Genomic DNA, 16,903 nt, shown 5'->3' with positions numbered 1-16,903 from the left:
ATTTATCCTCCAAGGCACAGTTCAAATGTCATCTTCTCTCTAGCTTCTCCTACCAAGGACAGAATTAAGAATTCCCTTTTGTGTATTACACAATAATTTATTCTTCTTATAGTAAACATGGGAAATTGCTGTTTCAAATACATGGTGTCAGAAGCTGCTTTAATATTCTGGAGATGTAATTAATCTCAAGGAGGAAATTGACCTTTGATTTAGAAAAACACATTAATGTGCCATTTCATTATAAATGAAATACCCAAAGCTCATATAGACAGAAGTTACATGTTTCTGTGAAGCATATGGGGATATATGTTATTATAAAAACATTAATTTACTAGAGTTCTCAATGTTTTCCTTTTGCACCTATTTAGATGCGACCTTATGCCTGTTCACCCAGGGGAAAATTTGGATTTTTATCACAGAAGACCAAAAGCAAACAATATTCCAAAACAGAAGATTGACAGCCATATCAAAGTCATAGTCTTAAAAATTAGACATTGGTAAGAGAAAAGGGAGTTTCTAAATTTACAAAAGTCTAGGTCCTTAGAGCTCTCTGCTGAGGATTCATTCTAGACTGAGATCACCTCTTTTGGGAGGTGGGCACGCACTGGCCACTTCCGTGTTCCCAAGATCTTAGAAACACCAGAACCCTCTCCTTTCAACCCTCTGCTACCTCCACATGGCGCTAGAGCCCACAGGATCTACCTTGGATCTACAGCTTGGATCTACCCACACACATTCTAGAGTCTCACAGGATCTTCTAGGGATGTCCCTGGTCTGATAAAGAGACACTGTCTGTGGGTATTATCCTTTGCTATCCCAATTGCACTCTCTGTTTTTGTGGGGACACTTGGGAAGATGAAAAACACTCTGTCACCATTATCATCTTCTTCCTGTATCCCCAACATCTGACAAATCGAACATTATTTATAAGGTACTATGAAAGCAAAAGGAAAAGCAAATTAACCAAACATTTTCAGAAGTCTTCAAAAGCTGTAAAAACCATTCAATTCAACATAAAAGGACAAAATCTTTAAAGTCAAGTTTTTGGCATATTGATAAAATTGGAGAATTGATTTGATGTATTAATTTCTGATTAGTTGATGGGTTGATTTGAGTGAGTTAACGTGCAGTAAATTGATTTTCAGGATGGTCATGGAGAGGGTAGAACTGGCCTGGAGCCAGGGGCCACAGCCCAGACCACACGGGCCCAGGATCAGGCTGCAGCCCCAGCCAAACTGGAAGGATGTGAGCAGGAGCAGAGCCATGTTGGGGCTACCAGCAGCCAAGGTGGCTGAGCCCCATTGCCTTCACCAGGGATAATCAATCACAGATTAAACCAGCCATGGAAATGTTGGCAATTGATGGGGAGAGGCCAAGGAACTGGGGGCAGAGAACCATCAGAAAGGAGAAAAAAAAATGCCACCTAGACCCAGCTTCCCATGGCCAGCACGCTCTGTAAGTTCATCCTCTGCCCCAGGATGTCATTCCCAAAATGGGGAGGGAGAGGGGAAGGAGAAGAAACCATGAAAGATTCCGCTTTTCCCAAAAGAGATTTGAAGTTTTTCAAAAATACCTCTTTTAAACAGGAAGGGCTGTATCTTTGCCTTTTGATGACCAATTTTGGGGTTTTCCTACCATCATTTGGAATTGTTTCTCCAGAGTGTAATGAGACCAGTTATATATGTTTAAAGTTACTTTTCTTTTCACAAATAAGTTTTAACGTATAAATTTCAAACTATCTGTAGATACAAAGGAAGAGTGATTTTAGCTTAGAATTTTCCAGGAGATAGAGGTTGGAGCTCTGGGATCTAGAGAAGTCAGGAGACAGGAGGGGAAAGTTTTAAGGGAAGTGAGCAGTTCCCAGCCAAAGGGCAGAAGTCCAGAGTTTGAAAAGTGATGGCCAACAAGAAATCTGCTGTGCTAGGGAGCTCCCCCAAATGACCACAACCTCCCAGGGCAGGAGGCTAGTGCAGGAGATGACATCAACCCCATATGTAAGCACACATTTGCATCACTTCTCTGTCCAGGAATTATCAGACATTCTGGTGACAGCACTGAGCCACTTGAATTCCTGCAGTTATATAGGCACTTGAAACTACTTAATTACTAGGGAAAGGATTGCCCCAGAAAGTTGCAGACCACATGAACATTTATTTTGCGCATTAATATAATGGACTTTCTCCTTTTTCCACAACATATTTAGTTCTGTGTACAGATTTCCAAGACAGCCATTCTTGATGGCGGGAACCATAACTGTGTTCCCAAAGCCTAGTATGGTGCTTAAAGCAAAATAGATTAAAAACAGAGCGATGCAGGCCGGGCGCGGTGGCTCATGCCTGTAATCCCAGCACTTTGGGAGGCGGAGGCGGGCGGATCACGAGGTCAGGAGATCGAGACCATCCTGGCGGATATGGTGAAACCCCGTCTCTACTAAAAATACAAAAAAAACTTAGCCGGGTGTGGTGGTGGGCGCCTGTAGTCCCAGCTACTCAGGAGGCTGAGGCAGGAGAATGGCGGGAACCTGGGAGGTGGAGCTTGCAGTGAGCGGAGATCTTGCCACTGCACTCCAGCCTGGGCGACAGAGCAAGACTCCGCCTCAAAAAAAAAAAAAAAAAAAAAAGCGATGCACCAACAAAAACAGATCTAAGGTCCAGAATGGAAAAATGCAATGGTAAGGTCGCCCTCTGGTGGAATATCTAGGTAGTAACAGGAAGGACTTGAAGACGCTGTCAAGCAGGCTGCTTAAGTGGAAAAATCTCAAAGAAGCCAGTGGCCAACTGGTAGCCAACCAAGAGCAACCAGAGCAGCGCTGACCAGTAGAAATATAATGGGAGCCTCTTTTTTTTTTTTTTTTTTTTTTTTTGAGTCGGAGTCTCGCTCTGTCACCCAGGCTAGAGTGCTGTGGCCGGATCTCAGCTCACTGCAAGCTCCGCCTCCCGGGTTTACGCCATTCTCCTGCCTCAGCCTCCCGGGTAGCTGGGACTACAGGCGCCGCCACGTCGTCCGGCTAGTTTTTTTTTTTTTTTTTTTTTTGTATTTTTAGTAGAGACGGGGTTTCACCGTGTTAGCCAGGATGGTCTGGATCTCCTGACCTCGTGATCCGCCCGTCTCGGCCTCCCAAAGTGCTGGGATTACAGGCTTGAGCCACCGCGCCCGGCCTAATGGGAGCCTCTTAATTCAATTTCAAATTTTCTAGTAGCTACATTTAAAAAGCAATAAGAAACAGGTGAGATTAATGTAATATATATTTTAAACCGCAAATATACAAAAAATTGTCAATTGAACATTAATTAATATAAAAATTACTGAGATTATGTATATATATTTAATCAAGTCTTCAAATTCCAGGGCATTTTATACTTAGAGTACGTTTTCTGCTTATTAACTACAGGTGGTTGGCAGCTACTGCACGGGACAGCACAGTCCTTGAGGAAGGGGATTGTGTCCTGCTCATCTGTGCTCCCAGAGCAGAACACAGTGCCCAAGTCACATCAGATGCCCTATAAACATGTATTTAGTGAAGAATATCCCCCAACACCTACCTGAACTTGTCATGCTCCAGAGAACATGACAGATACAACTTTACCTCAAAGTCAGCATTTTAGACAATTTAGAACAACTGGATTTCTGTCGGTTTTTTTTTTTTTTCTCTTCTTTTTTTTTTTTTTTTTGAGGCGGAGTCTCGCTCTGTCACCCGGACTGGAGTGCAGTGGCCAGATCTCAGCTCACTGCAAGCTCCGCCTTCCGGTTTTACGCCATTCTCCTGCCTCAGCCTCCCGAGTAGCTGGGACTACAGGCGCCCGCCACCTCGCCCGGCTAGTTTTTGTATTTTTAGTAGAGACGGGGTTTCAGCGTATTAGCCAGGATGGTCTCGATCTCCTGACCTCGTGATCCGCCCGTCTCGGCCTCCCAAAGTGCTGGGATTACAGGCTTGAGCCACCGCGCCCCGCCTCTCTTCTTTTTTGAGATGGAGTCTCGCTCTGTCGCCCAGGCTGGAGTGCAGTGGCGCGATCTTGGCTCTCTGCAAGCTCCGCCTCCCAGGTTTTCGCCATCTTGCCTCAGCCTCCCCAGTAGCCGGAAGTACAGGCGCCCACCACCACACCAAATACAAGCTAATTGTTTGTATTTTTAGGAGAGACGGGGTTTCACCGTGTGAGCCAGGATGGTCTCAATCTCCTGACCTCGTGATCCGCCCACCTCGACTCCCAAAGTGCTGGGATTACAGACGTGAGCCACCGCACCCGGTCTTGTGTCATTTTTAAAGGACACTTTAGTACGTTTTTGTTGAACCTATGTTTGCCCCATTATTAGACTCTAATCCCAATAACAGTACCTCTCCCTGGAGCCAGTGTTATCCACTTTATTTACTTTTATTTGTTATCATTGACTTATTTATTTAATAATGTGCTAGCGCACTTTGGGAGGCCGAGACGGGCGGATCACGAGGTCAGGAGATCGAGACCATCCTGGCTAACACAGTGAAACCCCGTCTCTACTAAAAAATACAAAAAAACTAGCCGGGCGAGGTGGCGGGCGCCTGTAGTCCCAGCTACTCGGGAGGCTGAGGCAGGAGAATGGCGTAAACCCGGGAGGCGGAGCTTGCAGTGAGCTGAGATCCGGCCACTGCACTCCAGCCCGGGCGACAGAGCGAGACTCCGCCTCAAAAAAAAAAAAAAAAAATGTGCTAGCATTTGGGGGAAAGGAGATTGTGTAAGATTCAATAAACCATGATCCCTTCTTACAGGCCCTTTCCATCTAGGAGGGATGTGGGCCATACATATACATTCCGAGAAAACCAATAATGAGGAAGCTCTGGTGAGATGAAAGGTGTTTTGAACTGGGTTGCTTGCTGGCTGTGGCTATAAGAAGGTTCCTGGAAGCTTCTGCTCTTGCCTCCCTGGTGTTGGCCTTGAGCAATCACTGTCTGCTCCATGCTGTGAAAAACGATGGCAAGATCCTGATTGCCTGTCCAGCTGTTGAGGGGTGGGTGAGAAAATCCAAGCTGAAATCCTGCTGGAGTGGGAGGAGCTGGGGACTGCCCTAGTCATTGCCTCTTCCACCATCCCAGCTAGCAGTGCTCCCTATGTCTCGTAGTGCTCCCACCCTGAAGCCCTGACCTGAAGTGACACCCAAAGGGTAGTGACTGTGGTTTGGTGCTGGCCTAGGACTCCAGCTGGCCCTTCTTTCTCTTTACACACATGACACTAACACAGATAGTCACTAATGGGCCAAAATAATAAGACCTTTAGGGAGTGCTGCCACCTCAAAAGAAAAACAGCAAACAGGACCATCTACATCCTTGAAAGAAGTAGTAGAGGCCGGGCGCGGTGGCTCAAGCCTGTAATCCCAGCACTTTGGGAGGCCGAGACAGGCGGATCACAAGGTCAGGAGATCGAGACCATCCTGGCGAACACAGTGAAACCCCGTCTCTACTAAAAAATACAAAAAACTAGCCGGGCGAGGTGGCGGGCGCCTGTAGTCCCAGCTACTCCGGAGGCTGAGGCAGGAGAATGGCGGGAACCCGGGAGGCGGAGCTTGCAGTGAGCTGAGATCCGGCCACTGCACTCCAGCCTGGGCGACAGAGCAAGACTCCGCCTCAAAAAAAAAAAAAAAAAAAAAAAAGAAAGAAGTAGTAGAAAATATAGACCAGTCATTTACAGTGAGAATTAAAAGTGCACTTTAAAAGTAAAAAGTTACTATAATATGAAAAAAAATAGAAAATATAGGAAAAACACCTAAAAGTTCCAGGTGTAAAATAATGATAATAATAATAAAAGCAAAAGCCACACTAATGGGATAAATAGTGGGAGAGATGCAACTAAAAAACAAAACAGAAAGTTGGAGGACTACACTGAGAAGCTAGCTCAGAACAAGAGAGGGAAGAATTGGGAAGTTATCAATAGAAAAGTCAAGGAAAAAAGGAGGAGAGAATTGTCCAAATATACATTATATGAGTTTCACAAAGACAAAAAAAAAAAAAAAATAGAGGAGAAAAATAGTTAAAGGAATAAAAAAGATGAATTCCCGGAATTAAAAGATAGAGAAGATCCATAATGTCTTACAGAGAGAAGGAAAAACCCACTCTAGACACACTAGCAAAATTTAAAAATATCAAAGACAATGAGAAAACTCTAAAAGATTCCAGCAAGAAAGACTAACATGGGATTTTCTAACTGTGACATTGGATGTGAAAAAAAAATCAGAATGATCTTATTTAGAATATTAAAGGGAAAAAAACTTCCAATAGAATTTCTTACACAGCAAAACTTTTTTCAAACATGCTTGTATAATAATAAAAAAAAAATATCAAGCATACAAGGTTTCAGAAGGTTTGCTATGCAAATACCCACATTTGACACGTTTTGGAAGAATTCTAATCAGAGAAAGCATTCTAGAAGGTGCCAAAAGATATGAGAAGTAATGTTGACCAAATACTTTGGTGAAGCAGAAAATATGTGAATAAATTTGAAAGCATGCTAAAGTTCTTATCCAGTCAGAGGGAAACTGGGGAAGGTATCAATAACACAAACACACACACCACACACACACGGGCAATGAAGACTAAAAAAGAAAACTTGGCCAGGCATGGTGGCTCATGCCTATAATCCTAGCACTCTGAGAGGCTGAGGCGGGCAGATCGCCTGAGCTCAGGAGTTCGAGACCAGCCTAGGCAACATGGTGAAACCCCATCTTTACTAAAATACAAAAAAAAAAAAAAAATTAGCCAGGCATGGTGACGTGCACCTGTAGTCCCAGCTACTTGGGAGGCTGAGGCAGGAGAATTGCTTAAACCCGGGAGGCAGAGGTTGCAGTGAGCCAAGATTGAGCAACTGCACTCTAGCCTGAGCAACAGAGTGAGAGTCTGTCTCTAAAAATCAAACAAACAAACAAACAAACAAAGAAAAAAAAAAAGAAAACTTAAAAAAATAGAAATATTGAAATAAATAAGGTATCAGAAACAAGTCCAAGTGCATCAATATTCACAATAAACACAGAAAGATTGTCAGGACAAATTGGGAAAAGACTCAGTTCACCAAGATTATCATAATTCCCAAGAGTAAGCACCTAATAACCTAAAAGCATAGAGGGCAAAAGATTTAAAAATTAGAAACAAGTTGAAAAGCCTACAGTCATAGTTAGAGATCTAAATATACCATTCATATGCCAGGAGTGGTGATACATGCCTGTAGTCCCAGCTACTCCAGGAGGCTGAAGCAGGAGGATCGCTTGAGCCCAGGTGTTTGAGGCTGCAGTGAGCTATGATTACTCCACTGCCCTCCAGCCTGAGCAACAGAGCAAGACCCTGTCTCTAAAAAATAAATAAATAAATAAATGCACTACTCTTCGTTATGTATCGTTCAGTCCAAAAAATAAAGAAACCCACAATAAATTAGAATGACAAAATCCACATGCTTGATCCAATAGACTTGTACATGTATAAAATTCTGCATCAAATTTATTAGAGCCAATGTGAAATATTTACAGAAGTTGACCACACTCCAAGCCGTAAAGGATTATCACGTAATTAAGTTTTAAGTTAATAACAAAAAACATACTTTTAAAAAATTTATGTATGTTATGAAATAAAAAACACCAAATAGTCGATTGTTATTAAACAAAGAAGCAACATTCTTTATCATGAGTTCTTCATGGCTTTCCCATTTATTATCTCATGGTTCCAGCTCCCACCTCACTTGGGGAGAGATGAAGGTGGTGAGGGTCCTAACCAGGGCAGGACCAAAGCAGTGAAGACACTGTTTATTCATGCACAGATACCCCCTAGGCACCTATTATGTGCTAGGCATTATGCTAGACACTGTGGGATGGAAACAAAAAAACTAAGATTAGGGCTTCCCATAAACTATGCCACACAAATCAATCACTAGTTGTAATTTGATTAATTTGAAGTCAGAAGCTATGTCTGCCGCACTCAGAATAGGCATCCCTTCTTATTCATTGAGGAAAGAGCATTGGAGCAGGTTTTACCAGTCCACAGGCTACCTGAGAACCACCTAGGGAGCATGCTGAAAACACAGCTTCCCTGCCCCTGCCTTGGAAAGGCTTATCTAACCCATGAGGTCACCAGGAAACCCAGGAACATGTAGTATAACAAACTCCCCAGGTGATTCTCATTTGGAACCAGAGACCCAGATGATTTCCTAGCTCCTTCCAAGTTGAAACTCATCGATTTCATGGTCTTTGACACATGGCCTAATTTGGTTAGATTTATCTTTACTCATATGTTAGCTTTACATATATATATATGGACTAAATTCTCCCAGTGCCTCTTATCAGTCGAGCCCAACTAGCCAAAGACAAGGGTGATGCCGTCCTTCAGCCTGTGGCAGCCTGGAGGAGGTGCCCAGGTCCTGGAGGGACAGACAGAGAGGACTAGCACCTCTGCCCTCCTCAGGGAATCCACGGAAACTCCTTACACTCTGCTTTAGACCAAACATCTCCAACAATTACACATTTTTTCTTATACAATGAAATTTAATAATAATAAAAGAAAAATAACATTTTTGAAAGTGATTTAAAGTTTTAAGAGGTTTTTATTCCATTATGCAGCCAATGTTTTCCTTTTAAAGATTATTGGTAAAGTTTATTTTACTTTCTAACTCAAAATTTGTCCACAGAAACTTCTTGGGAAAGTAGGGTTCCCTGCATCGCAGATCGACATAGAGAGGATTTGTTGGAGCTCAGCTGCGCGGCGCTCTGACGGCCTTTTCTCTCCCTTCAGGGAGGGAGTCACTTCTTGGAGGACGTGGTAACAGTTGGTGCAAGCCCCTCCCGTCCTCCAAAACTTCCTTTGGCCTCTCCTGTTGGCCTGGTGAATCCTTCTACCTTCTCACCCTGGCTCTTTCCCTCTTCACCCAGCAACAGATACATTCACTCAGAGAATTTCTGTGATTGGCTGAAGACAACAGGGGTCGCCCCCATCCTCGAATCTGTTTTCTTCCTCTTCACCTCCGCCTTGTTCCTGTGCTCCCCACACGGACTGAGACTAATTTGGTTAAAGCACCAGAGTGTAATGGCCCTCAGAGCAGGGCTGGTCCTGGGGTTCCACAGCCTGATGACCCTCCTGAGCCCGCAGGAGGCAGGGGCCACCAAGGGTGAGTGCGAGGGCGAGGCGGGTGCGGCGGGGAGCAGAGATTTATGGAGTTGGGTTACATGAGGAGATGACATGGAGGATGCTTGTTCCTCTCCCTCTCTGGTTTATGAGCAACTTCCTTCACCAAGAGACACCCAATCCCCCTCACCTCTGTCACATCCACTCTGGACCTAAATGAAGGTGCAGCTCGGTCAGCTGCGCAGGTGCCCCATTCAGCCTTTGCTGACGTTCAGATTTCTTCTGATTCCTTCCTCCTTCCTGAGACCCAAACCTCCACCCAACAGGTGCCAGCAAGCACCCTGATTTCTCTACCACCCCTGGCCTGGAGTGTGGCCCATCAAGTCCAGTTCTGTTGCAGTATTTATGTCCATGCCAATAGTTAACTGTTTACCTGTCTTGTTTATCGGGAGACATGAGCTGGTTTGCGGGTCTACAGCTGGTTCATCTTTATTTCTTTTATTTCCCTGGCCCGCCATTGTGCTGGGTGCATGCTAGTTCCTCAATAACTGTTGTTCAAACAACTTCATAGAATTCTGCAAGTATTAGAACTTAATCCCTAACTTCCAGAAAACTAGACAACATTATGGAAGAGACACACTCAGTCATAATGCTCTGAGATGGAGGAGTTGGGACATGAACTTTGACTTCTGACTCCTCATCCAGTGCTCTTTGCAATGCCTTGAGTTGCCTCTTCTTATCCCCTTGGTCTCTGGGTCACTAACCTTAATTCTTACCTTGCCAGTCGTGGCCTGTTTCCCCTTACACCCACCTGCACTGCATCTCTGTGCAAAGCTCCACTACTCTCCTGTCCTTAATCATTCCTCCTCATCCCACCCGCACAGTCCCACCAGCTCACAACACAGGACCTGACAACACAGACAGGGCAGACGACCACAGGCAAGATTTAAATTCTGGAACCCCAAGCATGATTTTAGGCAGCCCCGCCTCTTCCCATCCTGATATGCCAGACTGCACTGTCTCTGTGCCTGCTGCAGTGTGCTGGGATGAACCTCTTTCTTCCCGTCCTCTCCCTTGCCCTCTCCCAGGGCCAGCCTAGTGTCAGAACAGGACTGTGTCCCCACACAGAACCCAGGACGGGGCCCAGGCTCAGGGACTCAACAATCACATATTGTGGATGAGACAGACACATTTTCTTCTCTCTCCTTGACCCTGAACTCACCAAATACAGCTGACCACATGGGCTCCTATGGACCCGCCTTCTACCAGTCTTACGGCGCCTCGGGCCAGTTCACCCATGAATTTGATGGGGAACAGCTGTTCTCTGTGGACCTGAAGAAAAGTGAGGCTGTGTGGCGTCTGCCTGAGTTTGGCGACTTTGCCCGCTTTGACCCGCAGGGTGGGCTGGCCGGCATCGCCGCAATCAAAGCCCACCTGGACATCCTGGTGGAGCGCTCCAACCGCACCAGAGCCATCAACGGTACCAGCCCTCCCTCTGCCCACCCAGTCAGGCGGGAAGGTCCAGAGAAACTTCCTTCCAGTTCCTAGACCTCCATCACTCTGGGGCGCACTCTCAGTGCCCGTACCTGTCATGCCCTGTCCCTTTCTTTCCCAGGAGGCTCCATGTCTTCCTAGACCCCTTTGGCACCCCTCTCCTTGAGGAATGACACCTCTCACCTGGACTCCCGCCCAGGGACCAGTCAGATATAGGACCTCCTGGCATCTCCACTCCCTCCCCAGTCTCCTCTCCCTCTATTTTCCTCCTCTTCTGCCCCAGTGGATACCATCCCAGAGCATCCCCTGCCCACAGATGGCTACGAAGGGGGAACGTTCCTTAATCCCAGTCTTAGTAAGGCCCTGGGATGAGGGATGAGCCTGTGGACTCAAGCCCCATTCCTCCTAGTGCCTCCACGGATGACCGTGTTCCCCAAGTCTCGGGTGGAGCTGGGCCAGCCCAACATCCTCATCTGCGTCGTGGACAACATCTTCCCGCCTGTGATCAATATCACCTGGCTGCGCAATGGCCAAGCTGTCACTGAGGGAGTGGCCCAGACTAGCTTCTATTCCCAGCCTGACCATTTGTTCCGCAAGTTCCACTACCTGCCCTTCGTGCCCTCAGCCGAGGACGTCTATGACTGCCAGGTGGAGCACTGGGGCCTGGATGCGCCACTCCTCAGGCATTGGGGTACGGAGCCCCCTCCCCACCCACACTCCTGGCCCCAGGTTTCCTTTACTCTAGATTCCTTCCCTATACCACCAATTCCTTCCTTTCTCTCCCAGAGCTCCAGGTGCCTATTCCACCACCAGATGCCATAGAGACCCTGGTCTGTGCCCTGGGCCTGGCCATCGGCCTGGTGGGCTTCCTCGTGGGCACCATCCTCATCATCATGGGCACATATGTGTCCAGTGCCCCCAGGTGCAGAGGCCCCGGGAGTCTGGGGGGTGGGGGAGGAAAGTGGATGACTCTGAACAGGACATGGGCGGAGAATCAGAGATTCTGTCGCGGGCAAAGAGGTCAGGAAAGAAATGGGCATGGAGGAAAGAAGCAGAGGTGGGGTGAGAGAGTGAGGTTTTGGGGGAGGTGGGCACTCAGAGATAGGATCCCAGCATATTGAAATTGAGCAACGTCGATTGTGTGGTTTCTGCTACTTTAGGTAATGATCCTTCTGGGAGAAATGACTTGTGGGAGACACCCTGCAGATCCTCGTGGATTTGTGACAGCTCCTGCGTGCTCAGTGCCCTTTAAGTGCATCCTGCTGTGCTGACCTTGAGTGGGATCAACCTCTGTCCTACAGGTCCCCTCTTTTTTGGCCCCAGTACTCATGGCAGGGTTTGTGGGACACCTACTAGCTTCCCTTCCCTTTCAACACACACACACACATTCTTGCTCTACCCAAAGCTCTGGCTGGCAGCACCAAATGCTTTGGTGGTGTTTGCACTGTGTCCTTTTTAGGCCTTGGCCAGTTCTCCCAGGGTTGAGGCATGTGGTGCTGGGGATTGGCAGCAGTCCTGGCGCCTGCACGGGTGTGTCTTGCTCCATTTGTCCCATTGTGTGTTACTTTGTGAATGAGCCGTTTCACATGGACTTCATGAAATTTGCCTCCTGAGTTCAGTTTTGCCCTGAAAGGGATGCAGATTATCCTGTTCCTCACGACCCCCTCAGCTAACAAACCCTCAGCACTGGGACAGGACAAGCTCATGGGGACTCCATTCCTGCCTGGGTTTACTCTGCATGAAGAGAACATTGGTATCCTGCCATGCTGTCATCTCCTTTTTCTACTTTCCCTAGAGTCCTATGCATGACAAAGAGAGGCCCAAGGCTTGGATAAGGTGGCCACTTCCATCAATGGGTCAATCATGTTAGGTAGGAGGTGGTAGAGTCGGTGTGCAAGGTATCTGGTAAGAGGGGCATCCACCTAGACACTCTCTACATATGTGGCCTAGAAGATTTTAGTCTAATTTTCTGTGAACAAAATTTAAAACATACAAAGAGATAAGTCACCATACCACGTAGTTTATGTCAAGACCAAAATGAGCAGTACAGATTACGGTTTTCAAACCAGAATGCACATAAGAACTGCTTGGGATCCTTTTAAAAGTACAGGCATTGGCCTGGTGCAGTGGCTCACTCCTGTAATCCCAGCACTTTGGGAGGCCAAGGGGACAGGATCGCTTGAGGCCAGGAGTTGGAAACCATCCTGGGCTACATAGAGAGACCCCATCTCTAAAAAGAAAGATTTAAAAATTAACCAGGCATGGTGGATCGCACCTGTATTCCCAACCACCCGGGAGGCTGAGGCTGGAGGAGTGCTTGAGCCCAGGAGTTCAAGGCTGCAGTGAGCTGAGATCGCACCACTGCACTCCAGCCTAGGTGACACAGTGAGACCCTGTCTCTAAATAAATAAATAAAATATAAAAATAACAGGCATCACCCAGACCTACTGAATTAGAATCTTGGGGGTGCAAGGGGCAGCAACAGGGAGTCTGTCTTTTTTGAGACAGGGTCTCGCTCTGTCACTAAGGTGGAGTGCCATGGCATGATCCCAGCTCACTGCAACCTCAGCCTCCCAAGTTCAAGCAATTACCCTGCCTCAGCCTCCTGAGTAGCTGGGACTACAGGTGCGCGCCACCATGCCCAGCTAATTTTTGTATTTTAAGTAGAGACAAGGTTTCACCATGTTGGCCAGGATGGTCTCCATCTCCTGACCTCGTGATCCGCCCTCCCTGACCTCCTAAAGTGCTGGAATTACAGGCATGAGCCACTGCGTCTGGCCGAAGCTGTCATTTTTAACAGGCTCTGGATGACTCTGATGCAGCCATCCTGGACCTAGGCTGCGGTCTGGTCACTGGGACACAGTGACATAATCAGGTGCCATGGGGGGTCATGGGAAAGAGGGATCCCTAATGTCCAAGGTGGACTAGGAAGGCTTTCTGAAGAACCTGGGTCTGTTAGGGCATCAAAGCCAATCAAGGTACAAGTAAATAGGGGTAAAATGAGGGTTTGAACTGTGAGCAGTTGGTCCTGGAAAAGAAAGAAACTGAGAGATTGTGGGGACTCAATGGGCTTCTTAAGAGAGAATAAGCTGAAATCAATGACTAGAAGACCCTGACGGAAGTGGAGGAGAATCATCTCAGGCAAACTTTTTGTGTGCCAGTAACAGAAACCCTCTTCGTGTGATCACATGCAAAGTATAGGATGTTTGCAATATAGCCGTGGGGAGGAGTGCAGGGCCCAGGGTAGATTCTAGCCAGGCCTCCCAGGAACAGAACTGGGATCCGAAAAGCCCGGAGAAGCTAGAGCTGCCCCTCCGACACTCTCGGATCCACACGGTCTGTGTTCTCTAGACCCCCCTGCCTGTTAGCGGTGTTCTCTCTGTGTGGACTGACTGTCCTTTTCAGTGAACATGTCCACCCGAAAGCTCCTGAGTTTATATCATCTCAGCCCTCACAACCCGCAAAGGCTGTGTCTCCTAGTCACAGCTTTCAATTACTGGAAAAATAAATGACCGGCCAAACGTGGAGCCGGTGTCCATCCCAGCCCTGTGTAGTTAGAACAGGAGACAAGATCCCACACAAATGTGGCTGCCAAGCACCCAGCCCCGGGGCAAGGGGTCAAGTTCTTGTCAGAGAAAGAGGAACAAGTTGGTTCTCAGAAGACACCACAAGATACGTGTGTTCCCAACAATCTCTGATCTCTGCTGATCTTTTGCTTAGCAGTTAACTTGATGCATCATTGGGAAGGTGTTTCTCTCATGTCCATCCTAAGGCTTAATAAAGTCATTAAAATTGTGTTCTTTTGACCAAAGAAATGTGTGGTTGTTTTGTTTGTTTTTTTTTTTCACTGTTGCATATACTACCCTGAAGTCACTGGGTTCTAGGAATAATTCTAGAGCCTTTAGATTTGTGCATCTGCGTGTATACTCACATTTGTTTCTAGTCTCAAGGTACGTAGTGTTTTATTTTAAAAAACAAATTGTGCTCCTGCATTCCTGATCTTTCACTCTGTTTTAGAACAGACATCCAGTAGTCTCCTGTCCTTTGTCTCCAAACTCTCCCTTTTTGCAGGGTCCCCCTACAGATCATAAGCACGTCATCTCTCCAAATAATGAGAACATCAAGTCCTCTGTCTGTCCTTGACCCAGTCTCCCTTCCACCCAAGCTCCTCCCAGTCACACTCTCTGAGAGGGTCTGCATGGACTGCCTCCAGATCCCCTCTTCCCATCCACTCTCTTTCGGTTTTAATTTTTAATCAAATTATGTTATATGCATAGTTTAAAGAGTCAAATATTTTTTACAAGATTTGTTACAGAAATACCAGTCTCCAGCCCCCTCTGCCACCATATCCCTCAGCCTCACAGAAAATAACTTTCCATTGTTTTAATGTGTTCTGTTGGTATTAACCTCCCATCTCTAAATAACATGTTTGTGTTGCTACATCTAGATTTTTCAGCTTTAGGCTTTATCTCTTTACCTCCTGCTGTGGGACAGGGGGATTTAGATTTTTTTCATCCTCAAAGAACATCATGCACCCTTCCCAGGCCCCTTCTTTTAATATGAGTATATTGTAATTTTTACAACATAGTAAAAATTACTGTGCTTACTTTGTTTATATCAGTATGACCATGTAATGGCAAACCATAGAGCAAACCATGCTTGCTCTTCCTTTTCTAGATGACTCTGTTTTCTCTGGAGTGTGTAATTGTCCTGTTTTTCTTTGCGTGGCTGGATTTGTACTTATTATTAATGAATCACAAAATTCCTTGCAGTACAATCAAGCATGTCAGATATTCTGTCAATTTTACCATCAGATGTAACTCTCCCAGAATCTTCTGTCTGCTCCAGTCTTAACTCTTTGCCCTTGATGATACAGCGTTCACTCTGAGATCACTCTTCGCCATCCACATCAGGATTTACCTGTCCTCCGAGTTGGATCTTCTGTTTCTTGTATCCAGTCATTGACCCTTTGTGGTCTGCCTTATTTTAATGAGGCACCTCTTCTTTCCACTTCCTGAGAAACAGTGCATATGAGGAAAACTTTTTATGCTTCGTATGTCAGAAAATGTATTTATTGTACTCTCAAACTTGAATAATAGCTTGCATGGGTATAAAATTCAAGATTGGAAATCATTTCCATCAGAATTTTTAAGGCATTTCTCTATAATCCCTTAGCTTCCTGTGTTATTGTTGATAAGCCAAAAGATATTGTGTCGTGAAACGTTGTATGTAATCATTGTTATTTTGTTCTCTCTGGAAGCTTATAGGATTTCCTCTTTTTCCTTTGCTCCTTTAAATTCGTATAGGTGCTCCATAACCTACAAGGTGAAGATCCTTCTCAAACCGTCCTCAGTGTACTGTTTTAACCATATTTTTTTTCTTTTGTTTTCTTTTCTTTTTTTTGAGATAGAGTCTCGCTCTCTTACCCAAGCTGGAGTGCAGTGGTGTAATCTTAGCTCACTGCAACCTCTGTCTCCCAGATTCAAGCAATTCTCCTGCCTCACTCTCCTGAGTGGCTGGAATTACAGGCACCCACCACCATGCCTGGCTAATTTTTTTTATTTTTAGTAGAGACGGGGTTTCACCATGTTGGCCAGGCTGGTCTCGAACTTCTGACCTCAGGTGATCCACCTGCCTTGGCCTCCCAAAGTGCTGGGATTACAGGCATGAGCCACCAAGCCTGGGCTATTTTAACCATATTTATAATAGCGCCTCCTGAAAATGGTCAATGCCTAAGTCACAGAAAATTGTTGTTGCACATTTACTCCTCCCTGCCTTTGCACAAACTATTATCTGTGCTGGACCTGCCTTCCTCCACCAACCAATCAAAATTCTACCTGTCCTTCCAGGGTCCAGATTAAATGTCACCTCTTCTGTGAAGCATTTCCAATCCCAGCCCCCGATGTTCTGGCCACCATCTCCCTACAGTACTACCACATTCCGCCCTTTGTCAGTTGACTGTGTATGAATTTGCCTTTGCCACTAACTGCTCCTCTAAAGCAAGAGAAGCCTGTGTCTTACAGTTCCAACACCCAGAACGTAATGGGCATTGAAACACTGTAGAATTCTATTTAATTCAATTTTGTTTGCTTCAAATCCAGCCCGGTCCAATTGTCTGCAGCTGGTTTTAATAACACTGGCTACTGTTTACCCAACACATGCAATGTCCCCAGCCTTAATGCTTTTCACGTGCAGTAGATTTGAATCTTGGTCCAAAAGATTAATAAGATAGTGCGCAGAATGCAAAAAATAGTAAACGTCTTTAAATAATCGAAAATCTGATTCAAAACCTGCTGTTTAAAAAATCTTAAATCTGATTCAAAACCCCTGCCACGAGGC

General features: G+C 45.9%; 1 protein-coding gene across 5 annotated transcripts; it reads left to right on the top strand.

The window, feature by feature from the left end:
- Nucleotides 1–8,956: 8,956 nt before the first annotated feature.
- Nucleotides 8,957–14,375, top strand: LOC117087023 (HLA class II histocompatibility antigen, DO alpha chain). 5 transcript variants are annotated; one of them, XR_004438644.1, is made up of 5 exons: nt 8,957–9,113; nt 10,302–10,550; nt 10,974–11,212; nt 11,351–11,486; nt 11,725–14,375. XR_004438644.1 is itself a non-coding variant. In XM_033216751.1 (5 exons), exons 1-5 carry the CDS (start codon nt 9,032–9,034, stop codon nt 11,726–11,728), a joined length of 753 nt encoding a protein of 250 aa, XP_033072642.1. In that variant the 5' UTR covers nt 8,957–9,031; the 3' UTR covers nt 11,729–14,375. The 5 variants fall into 5 exon arrangements, 4 of the variants coding, with proteins under 4 accessions (XP_033072642.1, XP_033072641.1, XP_033072644.1 ...); XM_033216751.1 differs by having other exon boundaries at nt 10,974–11,255; XM_033216750.1 differs by lacking the exon at nt 11,725–14,375 and having other exon boundaries at nt 10,974–11,255; nt 11,351–11,718.
- The last annotated feature ends 2,528 nt before the right edge of the window (nt 14,376–16,903 follow it).

The sequence above is a fragment of the Trachypithecus francoisi genome, unplaced genomic scaffold (genome assembly GCF_009764315.1).
Source record: "Trachypithecus francoisi isolate TF-2019V2 unplaced genomic scaffold, Tfra_2.0 Lachesis_group10, whole genome shotgun sequence".
Lineage (NCBI taxonomy): Eukaryota > Metazoa > Chordata > Mammalia > Primates > Cercopithecidae > Trachypithecus > Trachypithecus francoisi.
The sequence above is the reverse complement of the archived record's forward strand: the minus strand, read 5'-3'. Positions and strand labels throughout refer to the sequence as shown.